General features: G+C 46.1%; 1 protein-coding gene across 13 annotated transcripts in view; it reads left to right on the top strand.

Moving 5' to 3' along the window:
- Positions 1 to 12,881, top strand: part of samd11 (sterile alpha motif domain containing 11) — a 324,620-nt gene that overhangs the window by 258,677 nt on the left and 53,062 nt on the right. For all 13 annotated transcript variants that reach the window (XM_072244904.1, XM_072244903.1, XM_072244902.1 and 10 more), the window contains 2 exons: positions 11,654 to 11,769; positions 12,268 to 12,346. In XM_072244904.1, coding sequence (XP_072101005.1) covers positions 11,654 to 11,769; positions 12,268 to 12,346 — 195 coding nt within the window. The remainder of the gene's footprint in view (positions 1 to 11,653; positions 11,770 to 12,267; positions 12,347 to 12,881) is intronic.

Below are 12,881 nucleotides of genomic sequence, written 5' to 3'. Positions count from 1 at the left end.
AATCTCTCCCTGCAACTCAGGCCTTTTTTTTATCAGAATCAGAATCAGGTTGACTATCCTGACGAAGGGTCTCGGCCCAAAACATCGACTGTACCTCTTCCTATGGATGCCGCCAGGCCTGCTGCGTTCACCAGCATTTTGTGTGTGTTGTCGAGTTGACTATCACCTACTTCGTGTGTCATGAAATTTGTGAACTTAGCAGCAGCAGCAGTACAACACAATACATGATAATATAGAAAGATAAATAAATAAATAGATTACTGTGAATATATATGTATGCGTGTGTAAATTGAATAGATCAAAAATAGTGCAAAATCAGAAATAATATATTAAAAAGTGAGGTAGTGTTCGCGGGTTTGATGTCCATTTTGAAATCGGATGACAGGGGGAAGAAGCTGTTCCTGATTCGTTGAGTGTGTGCCTTCAGGCTTCTGTACCTCCTTGATGGTAGCAATGGGAAAAGGGCAGTGGGGGTCCTTACTAATGGATGTAGACTTTGTGAGGGATCGCTCCTTAAAGATGTCCTGGATAGTATGGAGGCCAGTGCCCATGATGGAGCTGAGTTACTAGTCCGTACGTCTTTTGGAATGTGGGAGGAAAGTGTAGCACCCAGAAGGAACTCACATGTCATAGGGAAAATGTACAAAACCATTACAGGCAAGAGTGGGAACTTGAATCCAAGTCGTTGGCACTACTACATTGCCATGCTGCCCTCTTATAGCAGCTCGCCACTTTGACCCGATTCGCAGATTCACCTTGGGTTGGAATTGGAGCGCAACTTAAAGTGGGAAGTCACACCACTCCACCGCGCTCTCATTTCCGTTCCCTCGTCAAACATCACTTACTGCCGTGGTGCCGGTGACTTCACGCGGCTGCGTACTCGCTGGCAGCGGGCACGGCACAAGCTGGCACATCGTGCACTCCGCAGTGAGCCAACTGCGCAGAATAACTGCCTCAAAAGCCACGGCATATGCGGAGCGAGGCACCTAATGAGGTGGTGACAGTTGTTCATGCTGAGAGCCTTGCCTGAGTTGGCTGACACTTGGGTAGTCCACTGCGCTTGCTGAGATGGACGTGGTCGTGGCAATTGCCTCAATTGGCTCCCAGTTCACTTGATCTCACTTGTTTAGCTGCCAGATTTCTTGGCTGATGTATTTCTGCTCATTATCGCTCTCCAGACCCATGTGCTGAGAGGACTGCATGTTTTATTCAGTGCCAGTGTCCACTTTTGGTGACCTCTTCAATTGCAGATTTGTTTCATAGAACATAGAATTGCTCAGCACAGGCCCTCTGGTCTACAATAGTGTGCTGACCTTTTAACCCACTCCAAGATCAATCTAACTCTTCCCTCCAACATAGGCCTCCATTTTTATTTCTTATTATTCCTTTTTCATACTGTTTATTTATTTTGTAATTTATAATAACTCTTAAGTCTTTGCACTGTACTGCGGTCACAAAACCACAAATTTCATGTCATATAAGGCATCTTGTGTGTATAACTTGTGCTCCATCATGGCTACCAACCTCCACAGCATCGAGGACACCTTCAAAAGGTGATGCCTCAAAATGGCGGCATCCATCATTAAGGACCCCCACCGCCCAGGACATTCCCTCTTCTCATTGCTACCATCAAAGATGAGGTACAGGAGCCTGACGGAGCACGCTTAATGTTTCAGGAACAGCTTCTTCCCCTCCGCCACTAGATTTCTGAATTGACAATGAATCCATGAACACCACTTTGCTATTTTTTTGGCTCCCTTTTTTTGCACAAGTATTTAATTTAATTTTATATATATTTCTTATTGTAATTTATATATTTTTTGTTATTGTCTACTGCAATATGCTGACGCCACAAATGAACAAATTTCATGACGTATGCCAGCGATCTACTTTCACTGCACATCAGTAACAGAACCTACTGTAGAACAGTGCAGCACAGTACAGGCACCTCAGCAACGATGTCGTGCTGACTCCGACTTCAGTATCAGTCGAACTCTCCCCTGCCATGTAGCCCTCCATTTCACTTTCAATCCCGTGCCTATCTAAGAGGTTCTTAGATGCCCCTAACCTATCTGCCCGTACCACCACACCAAGCAAGGTGTTCCGTACAGTCAACTCTTTATTCCTCTCCATAGATGCTGCCTGTCCTGCTCAGCTCCTCCTGTGTTTTGTGTGTGTGTTGCACTTCCTCTGTTCTTTAGCTTTGTTCTGTGGAATTAATTGCCACAGACGGCTATGGAGGCCAAGTCATTGGGTTGATCAGGATTAGAATCAGGTTTATCATCACCAGCTGATGCCATGAAATTTGTTGTAATGCGGCAGCAGTACATTGCAACACTGTTGTTGTGTTGTCGAGTCATCGTCGACTCATGGCGACCCTGTGGATAGTGTGTATATTACAAAAGTTAAATTAAATAAAAATAGCGCAGCCAGAGAGAAAAAGAAGTAGTGAGGTAGTGTTCTTGGGTTCAATATCCATTCAGAAATCTGATGGCAGAGGATAAGAAGCTACTCCTGAATTGTTGAGTGTTGGCCTTCATGCTCCTGTACCTTCTCCCTGGTGGTAGCGATGAGAAGTGGTTAATGATGTCAAAGGTTGCAGGGAGAAGGAGGAGAATGAACATCCTTGCCATCACTGAGGTCTCATCACTGGGACGGCAAGCTGTTTACTGTGCACTGTACGGTTCACTGTTTACTGTGCACTGTACGGTTCACTGCTTACTGTGCACTGTGCAGTGTACAGTTCACTGCTTACTGTGCACTGTACGGTTCACTGTTTACTGTGCACTGTACGGTTCACTGCTTACTGTGCACTGTGCAGTGTACAGTTCACTGTTTACTGTGGACTGTACGGTTCACTATTTAGCTGTTCTGCCTGCTGCATGCATTTTGAATTATATTTGTGGTAATATTTTGTTTTATGTGCTGTGTGTGATACAGGTATTGTGGGTGCAACCATGGTCAGTAGCAACATAGTTTTGTTTGTATGTATGTGCAGTCAGATGACAATAAACTTGAACTTTAATGGGGTTGACCGGGATAATAAATCAGTCATGATGGAATGGCAGAGCAGACTCAATGGAATGAATGGCCTAATTCTGCTCCTATGTCCCATGGTCTTATTCCGCATTCAGTAATTGCTTTCCCTTGTACTACTTCAGTGCACCGTTATAATGAGCTGATCTGTCTGCAAGACAATTTTTCCATTATATCTCGGTACATGTGACATGTACATTTCCCCATCAGCATGGTACAGAGGTTAGTCCATTGTCCACTGTCCCACCTATCAATCATTTGTTTGTTTCGTACCATGTTCTTGTCAAATTTTTCTACAGAAGTGGTTTGCCATTGTCTTCTTCTGGGCAGTGTCTTTACAAAACGGGTGAACTCAGCCACTATCAATATTCTTCAGAGATTGTCTGCCTGGAGTCAGTGGTCACATAACCAGGACGTGATGTCCACCAGCTGCTCGTACAACCGTCCACCACCTGCTCCCATGGGGGGAGGGGGAGCTGTAAGGAGGTGCTACACCTTGTCCCAGGGTGACCTGCAGGCTGGCGGAGGGAAGGAGTGCCTTACACCTCCTTTGGTAGAGACGTATCTCCACCCTGCCACCTGTCAATAGGGTCGCTGTTAGATGGGGACTTGGGTGAGACACTGGATTGGCTTTCTCTGCCTGGAGAGGCTGTATATTACCCAATGAACCAATGGTCAGCCTCACTACGCTGTACCAATTAGTGTTGAGCCAGGTTAAAGCAGGAAACAAACTGGTGTCCAGCTCTCTTCCCCATGACAGCCAAGATCCCCCAGGTGATTCCGTTCCATCTGCCTGCGTATGACCCATCTCCCTCCCTCCCTCTCACTGCTACCATAGAACAGGAGGTTCAGGAGCCTTGGGTCCCACACTGCCAGTTGTTGCCCTGGAGCCATTGGGCTCCTGTCCAGTTTCACTCACCTCAACACTATCTGACTGTGCAGCCCTGTAGACTCACCTACAGGGACCCTTCAGCTCATGTCCGATGTACGGTTGGTTTACTTTTTTATCATTTGCATAATTTGTGCATTCTCACACACTGGATGTTTGTCGGTCTTTGTCGCGTGTGGTTTTCCGAGTTTCTTTGTTTTGTCGGCCCCTGCAAGAAGATGAATCTTGTATATAGCATCCATGCTTTGATAACGCATTCACTTTGAACTTTGATTATTTCCAGCTCAGACTCTGTGTGTGTGTGTGTGTGTGTGTGTGTGTGTGTGTGTGTGTGGTGGTGGGGAACGTAATCTGGACATGGAAATGTGGGCATTGCCGGGATGTGTCGTGTAACCGGGATTGTTCTGTCAGGTGGTTTGACATGACCTGATCAGAGAGCGAGGCTGCAGAACTAATAATTTGATTTTACTTCCGTATCTGATATTTTTATTATAAATTTGGATACTCACATTATGGGCTTTCTTACGCCTGGCAGAACAAATTCAATCCAATTCAAGTTTAATTGTCATTCAACCATACCTGAATACTCATGAATACAGCCAAACGAGACAATGTTACTCCGGGATCAAGGTGCAAAACACAGTACCGGCAGTCACACACAGCACAAAGCACACACAAGATAGCAAGCACGAATGGCATCACAATCACGCAATAAAAGAGTCCAAAAACCTGCGCCATTGATCGTCAATCCATAGTCAACCACAATAGAGCCCGTCTCGCGCAGAGCGAACGCTGGGGTGTAGTACCGACTCCAGCCTGGATGCTGCACCACACTGCCCCTAGTGGATGAACGGATTCAGCCACTTACGCAGTATAGGCTGTGTTGCTCCTCTGACATATCACCACAGATGGGGGAGGCAGCGGGTAAGATGTAGCCACCCTTGATTCAAACTTTCAGCTTTGGAAGCTCCTCAGTGGTTGATGCAGGGCTGAGCTTTGAAAGGTGGTAGGTTATGCTTCATTAGGAGTTTGAGGTTTGGTATGTCACCAAAGACTTTAGCAAACCTCTACCAAACTTCTGCTCTCTTTCACGGAGAGCATCTGCATCACCGTCTGGTATGGAGGGGCCACACTGCACAGGATCAGGGAAAAGATGCAGACCCAGCTGCATCATGGGCACCAGCCCCCCAGACATCCGGGACACCTTCAAAAGGCAGCATGCATCAGTAAGGACCCCCATCACCCAGGACGTGCCCTCTTCTCATTGCGACCTTTGAACAGATGAACACTTACCTCAACGGGAAAAAAGTACGGTTGACATTTCGGGCCGGCGGGACTACAGAAAAAAAGATGAGGAGTAGATGTGAAAGTCGGGGCAGGGGAGAGAGAAACACAAGGGGACAGGTGAAACTAGGAGGTGGAGGGATGAAGTAAAGAGCTGGGAAGTTGATTGGTGAAAGAGATACAGGGCTGGAGAAGGGTGAGTCTGATAGGATAGAACAGAAAGCAATGGAAGAAAGAAAATGGGGGAGGAGCACCAGAGGGAGGTGATGGGCAGATGAGGAGATAGAGGGAAAAGGGGGTGGGGGACGGGGAATGGTGAAGGATGGGTGGGGGGGTGCATTACTGGAAGTTTGAGAAATCGATGCTCGTGCCATCAGGTTGGAAGCTGCCCAGACGGAATATAACCTGAGTGTGGCCTCATTTCTCCAGTCCTGCTGAACGGTCTCGGCCTGAAATGTCAACTGTACTTTTTTCCATAGATGCTGCCTGGCCTTCTGAGTTCCTCCAACATTTTGTCTGTGTTGCTTGGACTTCCAGCATCTGCAGATTTTCTCTTGTTTCTGAATGCTACCTCACTACTTTTTATTTATATTTTTGCACTATTTATTTAACTATTTCATATATACACTTAATGTAACTCTCATTTTTTTCTATGATTATGTATTGCACTTTACTGCTGCTGCAAAGACAAATTTCACGACACATGCCGGTGATATTAAACCTGATACTGATTGTTGTTATGACCATCAAGGAGAAGGTGCAGGAGTTTGAAGATACACACTGAATACTTTAGGAACAGCTTCTTACCTTCTGCCATCAGATTCTGAATGGTCCATAAACACTATCTCACCGTTTGCTCTCTTATTGCACGACTTATCATTAAGTATATATATTGTAACTTATAGTCATTTTTATGTATTGCAATGTACTGCTGCAGCAAAACAACAAATTTCATGACATATGACAGTGATATTAAACCTGATTCTGATTCTGACGTAATAGTCAAGGAACCAGTTCCTGGAGTAAGTACTTGGTGGGTGATCTGATTAATTGCCTTCCCTTCGATCTCTGTCTCGGTGGGCTCCCCTCCTGGATTTTGTTATGACGTAGGAGGCCATTCAGTCCATTGAGACGATGCTGGTTCGCAGAGCATTTCACTCAATTCCCATACCCTTCTAATGACCTAATGAAGGTTTATTGACTTGTCTGTCAATATGGCTTTCACCATGATGGGGGGTGTAGTGGACAGAGAAGCAGGCTATCCTGGTTTTGCAGAGGGATCTGCATCAGCTGGAAAAATAAGCTGAAAAACGGTAGATGGAATTTAATGCAGCACAGAAACAGGCCCTTCGGCCCTTCTAGTCCATGTTGACCCATTTAAGCAGCCTATTCCCATTGACCTGCACCAGGACTGCAGCCCTCCAGGTACCGATCCAAACTTCTCTTAAACGTTGAAATTGAGCTCATGTGCACCACTCGCATCCACACTCTTTCAACCCTCTGAGTGAACTAGGGGCAACTTACAATCAGTTAACCTTTCAGCGTAATGTTTGGGACGTGCGAGAAACCAGAGCACCTGGGGGGGTGGGGGGAACCTGCGTGGTGACAGAGAACAGCCAAACCCCAGATCCAATCCGGTGCATGACAGGGCTGTGGAGATAGCGCTATCGTGCCCCCAAACTCTGCCTCTGTATGCTCCTTGTCTTGCTTTCTGATAAATTAGCAGTGTCCGTAGTGACCCACACATAGTGGGTAGGGGTAGGGGCAGAGAAATTGCCAGGCAACCCTCGATTGGTAGATCCCCAGAGCAAGCAGACTCCGACCTACTCCGACCTACTCCAGACTGCATGTTTGATTGCAGTGATTGTCTATTACTAGGGAAATGGTCATGATATACACTCATGGCCACTTTACACCTGCTCGTAATGTAAACATCTACTCTGCCAATCATGTGGCAGCAACTCACTGCATAAAAGCATGCAGACACGGTCATGAGGTTCAGTTGTTGTTCAGACCAAACATCAGAATGGGGAAGAAATGTGATCTAAGTGACTTCGACCGTGGAGTGATTGCTGGTGCCAGATGAGGTGGTTTGAGTAATTTAGAAACTGCAGATCTCTTGGGATTTTCACGCACAACAGTTTCTAGAGTTTACAGAGAATGGTGTGAGAAACGAAAAAAAAAAATCCAATGAGCGGCAATTCTGTGAGCAAAGTGCCTTGTTAATGAGAGCGGTCAGAGGAGAATGGCTAGACTGGTTCAAGCTGACAAGAAGGCGACAGTAACTCACATATTACAACAGTGGTGTGCAGAAGAGCATCTCTGAATGAACAACGCGTTGAACCTTCAAGTGGATGGGCTACAGTGGCTAAAGATCACAAACATACACTCAGTGGCCCTTCATTAGGTACAGGAGGTAATTAATAACGTGGCCACCAAGTGTAGTTGGTAGAAAATTTTAACATGATTTCCTCTTTGTTTCTTTCTCTTTCTCTCTCTGTCTGTCTCTCTGTCTGTCTCTCAAAATTGTGAAAAATGCTATGACTAGCAAAAAAAATTGCTCTACGTTTTAAAAATCGCTGTGCATTAAATAATTGCTGTACTTTTCTCTTGCACATTAGCGATGCATGTTGTTGTCGAGACAACAGTTGTTAAGGGTTTTGGCTTGGAGAAGGTTGCAGGCTATTTTAAATATTGATAACGCAGGTCTCCTGTCCCAGTGGAATTTGTGCTGAAAAACAGCCTCGCATACACCTGCTGCCGAGACAGATGTTGTTAATATTTAAGCCCATTTCTGGGCCCCTCTGACAATGGAGGGCTATTGCAGAGTTTGAGTGTTTAGGTGAAATTATAAAACACAAGCTCAGGAACGTCAGTGGTGAAGGGGGCATAGTTTCAACTACTGAGCATAATGTGTTTCCTCCTTGCAGTGATGGGGTGTGGAGTGGTTTGACGGACATTTTGGTCAGCCCGTGCTCAAGGGGGAAGTCAATGGGAAAGGGCTTGCATTTACAAGCACTTAGCATTGTGAAGGAGCAGAGGGATCTTGGGATTCATGCCACAGATCCCTCAAGTTACCACACAAGTTGATAGGTTGGTTAAGAGGGCATTATGGTGTGGCTCTCATTAGTTTGGGATTGAGTTCAAATGTGCGAAGTACAGAGACTTCTGTGCCTAGCACCATTTTATGGACATACAGTCAATCTTACGTATTTATTGTGTTCTCTATCTTATTGTGGGTTTTTTTGTGTTGCAGTAGATCTGGAGTAACAATTCTCCTTTACGCTCGTGTACTGGAAATGTCATTAAACAATCTTCAATCTTGAATAATGTTACAGCTCTATAAAATCCTGATTAGACCACACTTGGAACATTGTGTTATTATTGGAAGGATGTGGAAGTTTTAGGGAGGGTGCAGAGGAGATTTACCAGGATGCTGCCTGGATTAGAGAACGTGTCTTATGAGGATAGGCTGAGTGAGCTAGGGCTTTTCTCTGTGGAATGAAGGAGGATGAGGGGTGACCTGTCAGAAGTGTACAAGATGGTGAGAAGCATAGACTGAGTGGGCAGCTTGAGACTTTTTCCTGGGCAGAAATGACAAATATAGGAGGCATAATTTTAAGGTGTTTGGAGGAAAGATTAGGGCGATGACAGAGGTGCGTTCTTTACACAGAGACTGGTGAGTGTGTGGAATGCGCTGTCAGGGGTGGTGGTGGAGGCAGATACATTAGGGACATTTAAGAAACTATTTGATAGGCACATGGTTGATAGAAAAGTGGAGCGTTACGTCAGATGGAAGGGTTAGATTGATCTCAGAGCAGGTTGAAGGTTAACAATTTCACGGGCCAAAGGATCTGTACTGTGCCATAGTATTCTATGTTCTGTGTTCTTCGTAAGATGCCTCTAGTTTAATCTGCCGTACACATGGCCATAGTGTTGTGTGATTGACATGTACTTTAAACTTCGCCCTTTCCAGAATCAGACGCATATTTGTTAGCACTGATTGACATAGTGAAATTTGTTGTTTTGCGGCAGCAGTACAGTGCAGTACATAAAAATTACTAGAGATGACAGTAAGAAATATACAAAAAATAAATAACTAGTACAAAAAGAGAGTGAATACTGAGGTGGTATTCATGGGTTCTTGGACTTGCTTTGAAATCTGATGGCAGAGGGCAGGAAATTGTTCCTAAAATGTTGAGTGTGTGTCTTCAGGCTCCTGTGCCTCCTCCCTGAGGGTAGCAATGAGAGGGCATGTCCCGGGTGGTGAGGGTCCTTAATATGGCCTTTTTGAGGCATTGCAATTTGAAGATGTCCTTAATGGTGGGGAAGATGGTGTCCATGATGGAGCCGGCTGGGTCTGCAACCTTCTGCAGCTCCTTCCGATCCTGTGCAGTGGCCCCTCCATGTCAGACGATGATGTAACCAGTTAGAATGCTCTCCATGGTACCTCTGGAGAGGTATGTGGGAGTCTTTGATGACATACGGAATCTCCTCAAACTGCTGATGAAATGTAACCAGTGGCATGCCTTCTTTGTAACTGCATGCATATATTGGGTCCAGGAGAGATCTTCACACACCCTGGAACTTGAAGCTGCTCACCCTTTCCACTGCTGATATGGGTGGGGGTGTGAAGTGGTAGTATCACAGGAGCGTGGGCAGGAGAAGTGTGCAGTTTTAAGATTCCATTTACTACAAAGCATTGCGAAGATTTCTGTGAAGATCATCGGGGTCCCTCTTTCACCCATCTGAGATATTCATCAGGAGTGATGTATACGAAGGGCCCTTAGCATTGTCAATGATCCCTCCCATCTTTGACCCCCTGCCGTCAGGCAGGAGGTACCGTAGCACTAGGACAAGAACAGTTCAGATGGAAACAGCTTCTTCCTCCAGGCTGTAAGTCTGCTGAACTCCCTGCCACCACCCCGGCCTCATCAAGTATGAAGTGCCTGTAGCATTATACTGTTTAATTTTTAACTTGTCTTCTAAAAGCACCTTATGTTAAATACCAATATTCTGGGATACATTTTATTATTTGTTGATATATTTGTACTGATATTACTTTATGTGTTGTGCACCTTGGTCCAGAGGAACGACGTTTCCTCTGGCGGTATGCATGTGTACAGCCGAATGACAATGAATTTGAACTTGATCGAGAGATCGAGCACAGTAACAGGCCCCTCCAGCCCAGTGAGCCCCCGCTGCCCTGTTACGCTCGTGTGCAATGAACTTACAAATCCATATGCCCTTGGAATATGGGAGGAAACCAGAGAACCCGGAGGAAACCCACACAGCCATGGGGCGTACGTACAAACTCCTTACAGACAGCAGCGGGAATTGAACCTGGGTTGCTGGTACTGTAATGGTGTTATGTGAACAGCAGTGCTACTCTGCAGCTTAGTAAACGTGTGTGAAGTTACCTGTTGAATTATATTGTTTCTATTATATGACATTAAAAACAATTGGTCTTGCCGAAACCTGTTGGTCTGCCAGCACGTCGTAGTGTCCGTGGAGGAGTGCTGGCGACCAGAGGAGGAGGTTCTGAGGGACGCACTGAAGCTCGGGCTTGGAGGGGAAGGACGACAGTGTAGAGTTCTCCAGCTACTGGAGAGGAACGAGTCAGGTTGGGCGAGGAAGTCACTCAATTACTGTACTAGTATACCACTCCAGAGGGTCACACGTGTGGCAAAGTCCTAGTGCAAGTTCAAGTTCTTAATAGACATGTAGGAACGTAATAGAACGGTATTGAAAGCATTGGCTTTGAATGTAAAGATTGAGAATGGAATGGCGCTGTTTACTCTTGTCAATTTTTTTATGAATAAAGTTTATCTTGATTTTCGAAAATGGAACACGAGTCACTGGTGCTATAATAGGGTTACGCCAGATGCTATGCTGCTGAGAAGCTTAAAGAAACGTTTGTTCCTTTGTTATGTGTCTTGTTATATGGCATAGGCAATCATGGTCTTTTCATGATCATGATTGTTCTTGGCAAATCTTTCTACAGAAGTGATGTGCCATTGCCTTCTTCTGGACAGTGCCTTTACAAGACGGGTGACCCCAGCCATCATCAATACTCTTCAGAGATTGTCTGCCTGGCGTCAGTGGTCACGTAACCAGGAGTTGTGATCTGCACCAGCTGCTCATACGACTATCCACCACCTGTTCCCATGGCTTCATGTGGCATTATTCGGGGGGCTAAGCAAGAGCTACACCTTGCCCAAGGGTGACCTATAGGCTAGTGGAGGGAAGGAGTGCCTTATACCTCCTGTGGTAGAAACGCATCTCCACCCTGCCACCCAATAACAAAACGTAAGGTTGCATAAACTCTTCAGGCTGTATTCTGAGGTTGGATAAGAAAGTCACTGATCCAGAAGATAGGAGCATTGAGTAACCACTGCTGAGGTGAAGTTGTTTGGTATAACTCCTTCTGTTCTTGTCTTCCAGAGAAATGACGCACACAAACCCTTTGCTTTCACCCCAGAACGCTCCGCACATTGCTCTCGGACCCCACCTCCGGCCCCCCTTCCTTGGGGTGCACTCATCGCTCTGCCAGACCCCAGGTGAGTGCAAGCAATAACCTGCTTTTGTATCGTTTTAAGTGATCTAATACCTGTCCCATGAGGTGGCTCTGAGGTGCACAGTAAGAGGATTTAGATTTAGAGATTTACTGCTCAGTAGCAGTTTCTTCTGGCCCAACAAACCCACACCCATGTGACCAATTAAACTGTGCAACTTTGGACTGTGGGAGGAAACCAGAGCACCCGGAGGAAACCCATGTGGCCATGGGGAGAACGTACAAACCCCTTATAGACTTCGGTGGAAACTGAGTCCTGACCTTACGACTGCATTATGCCAACCGCTGCTGTGCGATGCCACCCCGAATCTGAATCTGAATTCACTGCAGGTGTCCAGTGACCAACCTTGTGGGAAACGTTTGGTACCTGCGAAGCGGGCAAAAGGTGGGTGGAGGGGGTGCTTGTGTAGCTGGCAGTCAGGCAGGGGGTGGACTATAAGTGTGGCTTTACACTAACCTTCCCCTTTGATCACCAATCCCCCAGGTTACAGCTTCCTGCAGCCCGCCCAGGCTGAAATGTTCGCTCGGCAGCAGGAAGTGCTGCGGAAACAGAACCTGGCAAGGTGAGCATTGCATTTGTACCGACTGTTCACCAGGGCGGGGTTCCCCGGTGAAGCAGTCAACATCATGCACCTAGGTACAGTGAAAACCTTTGACTTGCCCGCCATCAAGACCGATCATTTCACGATGTAAGTACATTGAGACGGGACGAGAGAAGAGCAGTGACAGAATGCAGACAAGTGTTACAGTTACAGAGAAGGTACGGTGCAGGCAGGCAGTTGCGAGTTAAGAGTCCCATCTTATCACGCAACGTGATGTTGAAGAGTCTGATAACAGTGAGGTAGAAGCTGTCCTAGGGCCTGGTGATATGAGCTTTCGGGCTTTTGTATTGTCTGCCTGGTAGGGGAAGGTAGAAGAAGTGGTTTGGGTCTTTGATTATGCTGGCTGTGAGAATAGGCAGAGACCATGGAAGGGAGCGACACATACAAAAGGCTTGCTATTGGGGAGTAGCTGGTTAGTTGGTCCCTATTGATTCCTTTAGGTAGTTATAACCCACTACCTATTAAATGCTCTCAACAGTGTATGTCTCAGACAGCC

The sequence above is a fragment of the Mobula birostris genome, chromosome 27 (assembly GCF_030028105.1).
Source record: "Mobula birostris isolate sMobBir1 chromosome 27, sMobBir1.hap1, whole genome shotgun sequence".
In the NCBI taxonomy this organism is placed as follows: domain Eukaryota; kingdom Metazoa; phylum Chordata; class Chondrichthyes; order Myliobatiformes; family Myliobatidae; genus Mobula; species Mobula birostris.
This window is presented reverse-complemented; position numbering and strand designations above follow the sequence as displayed.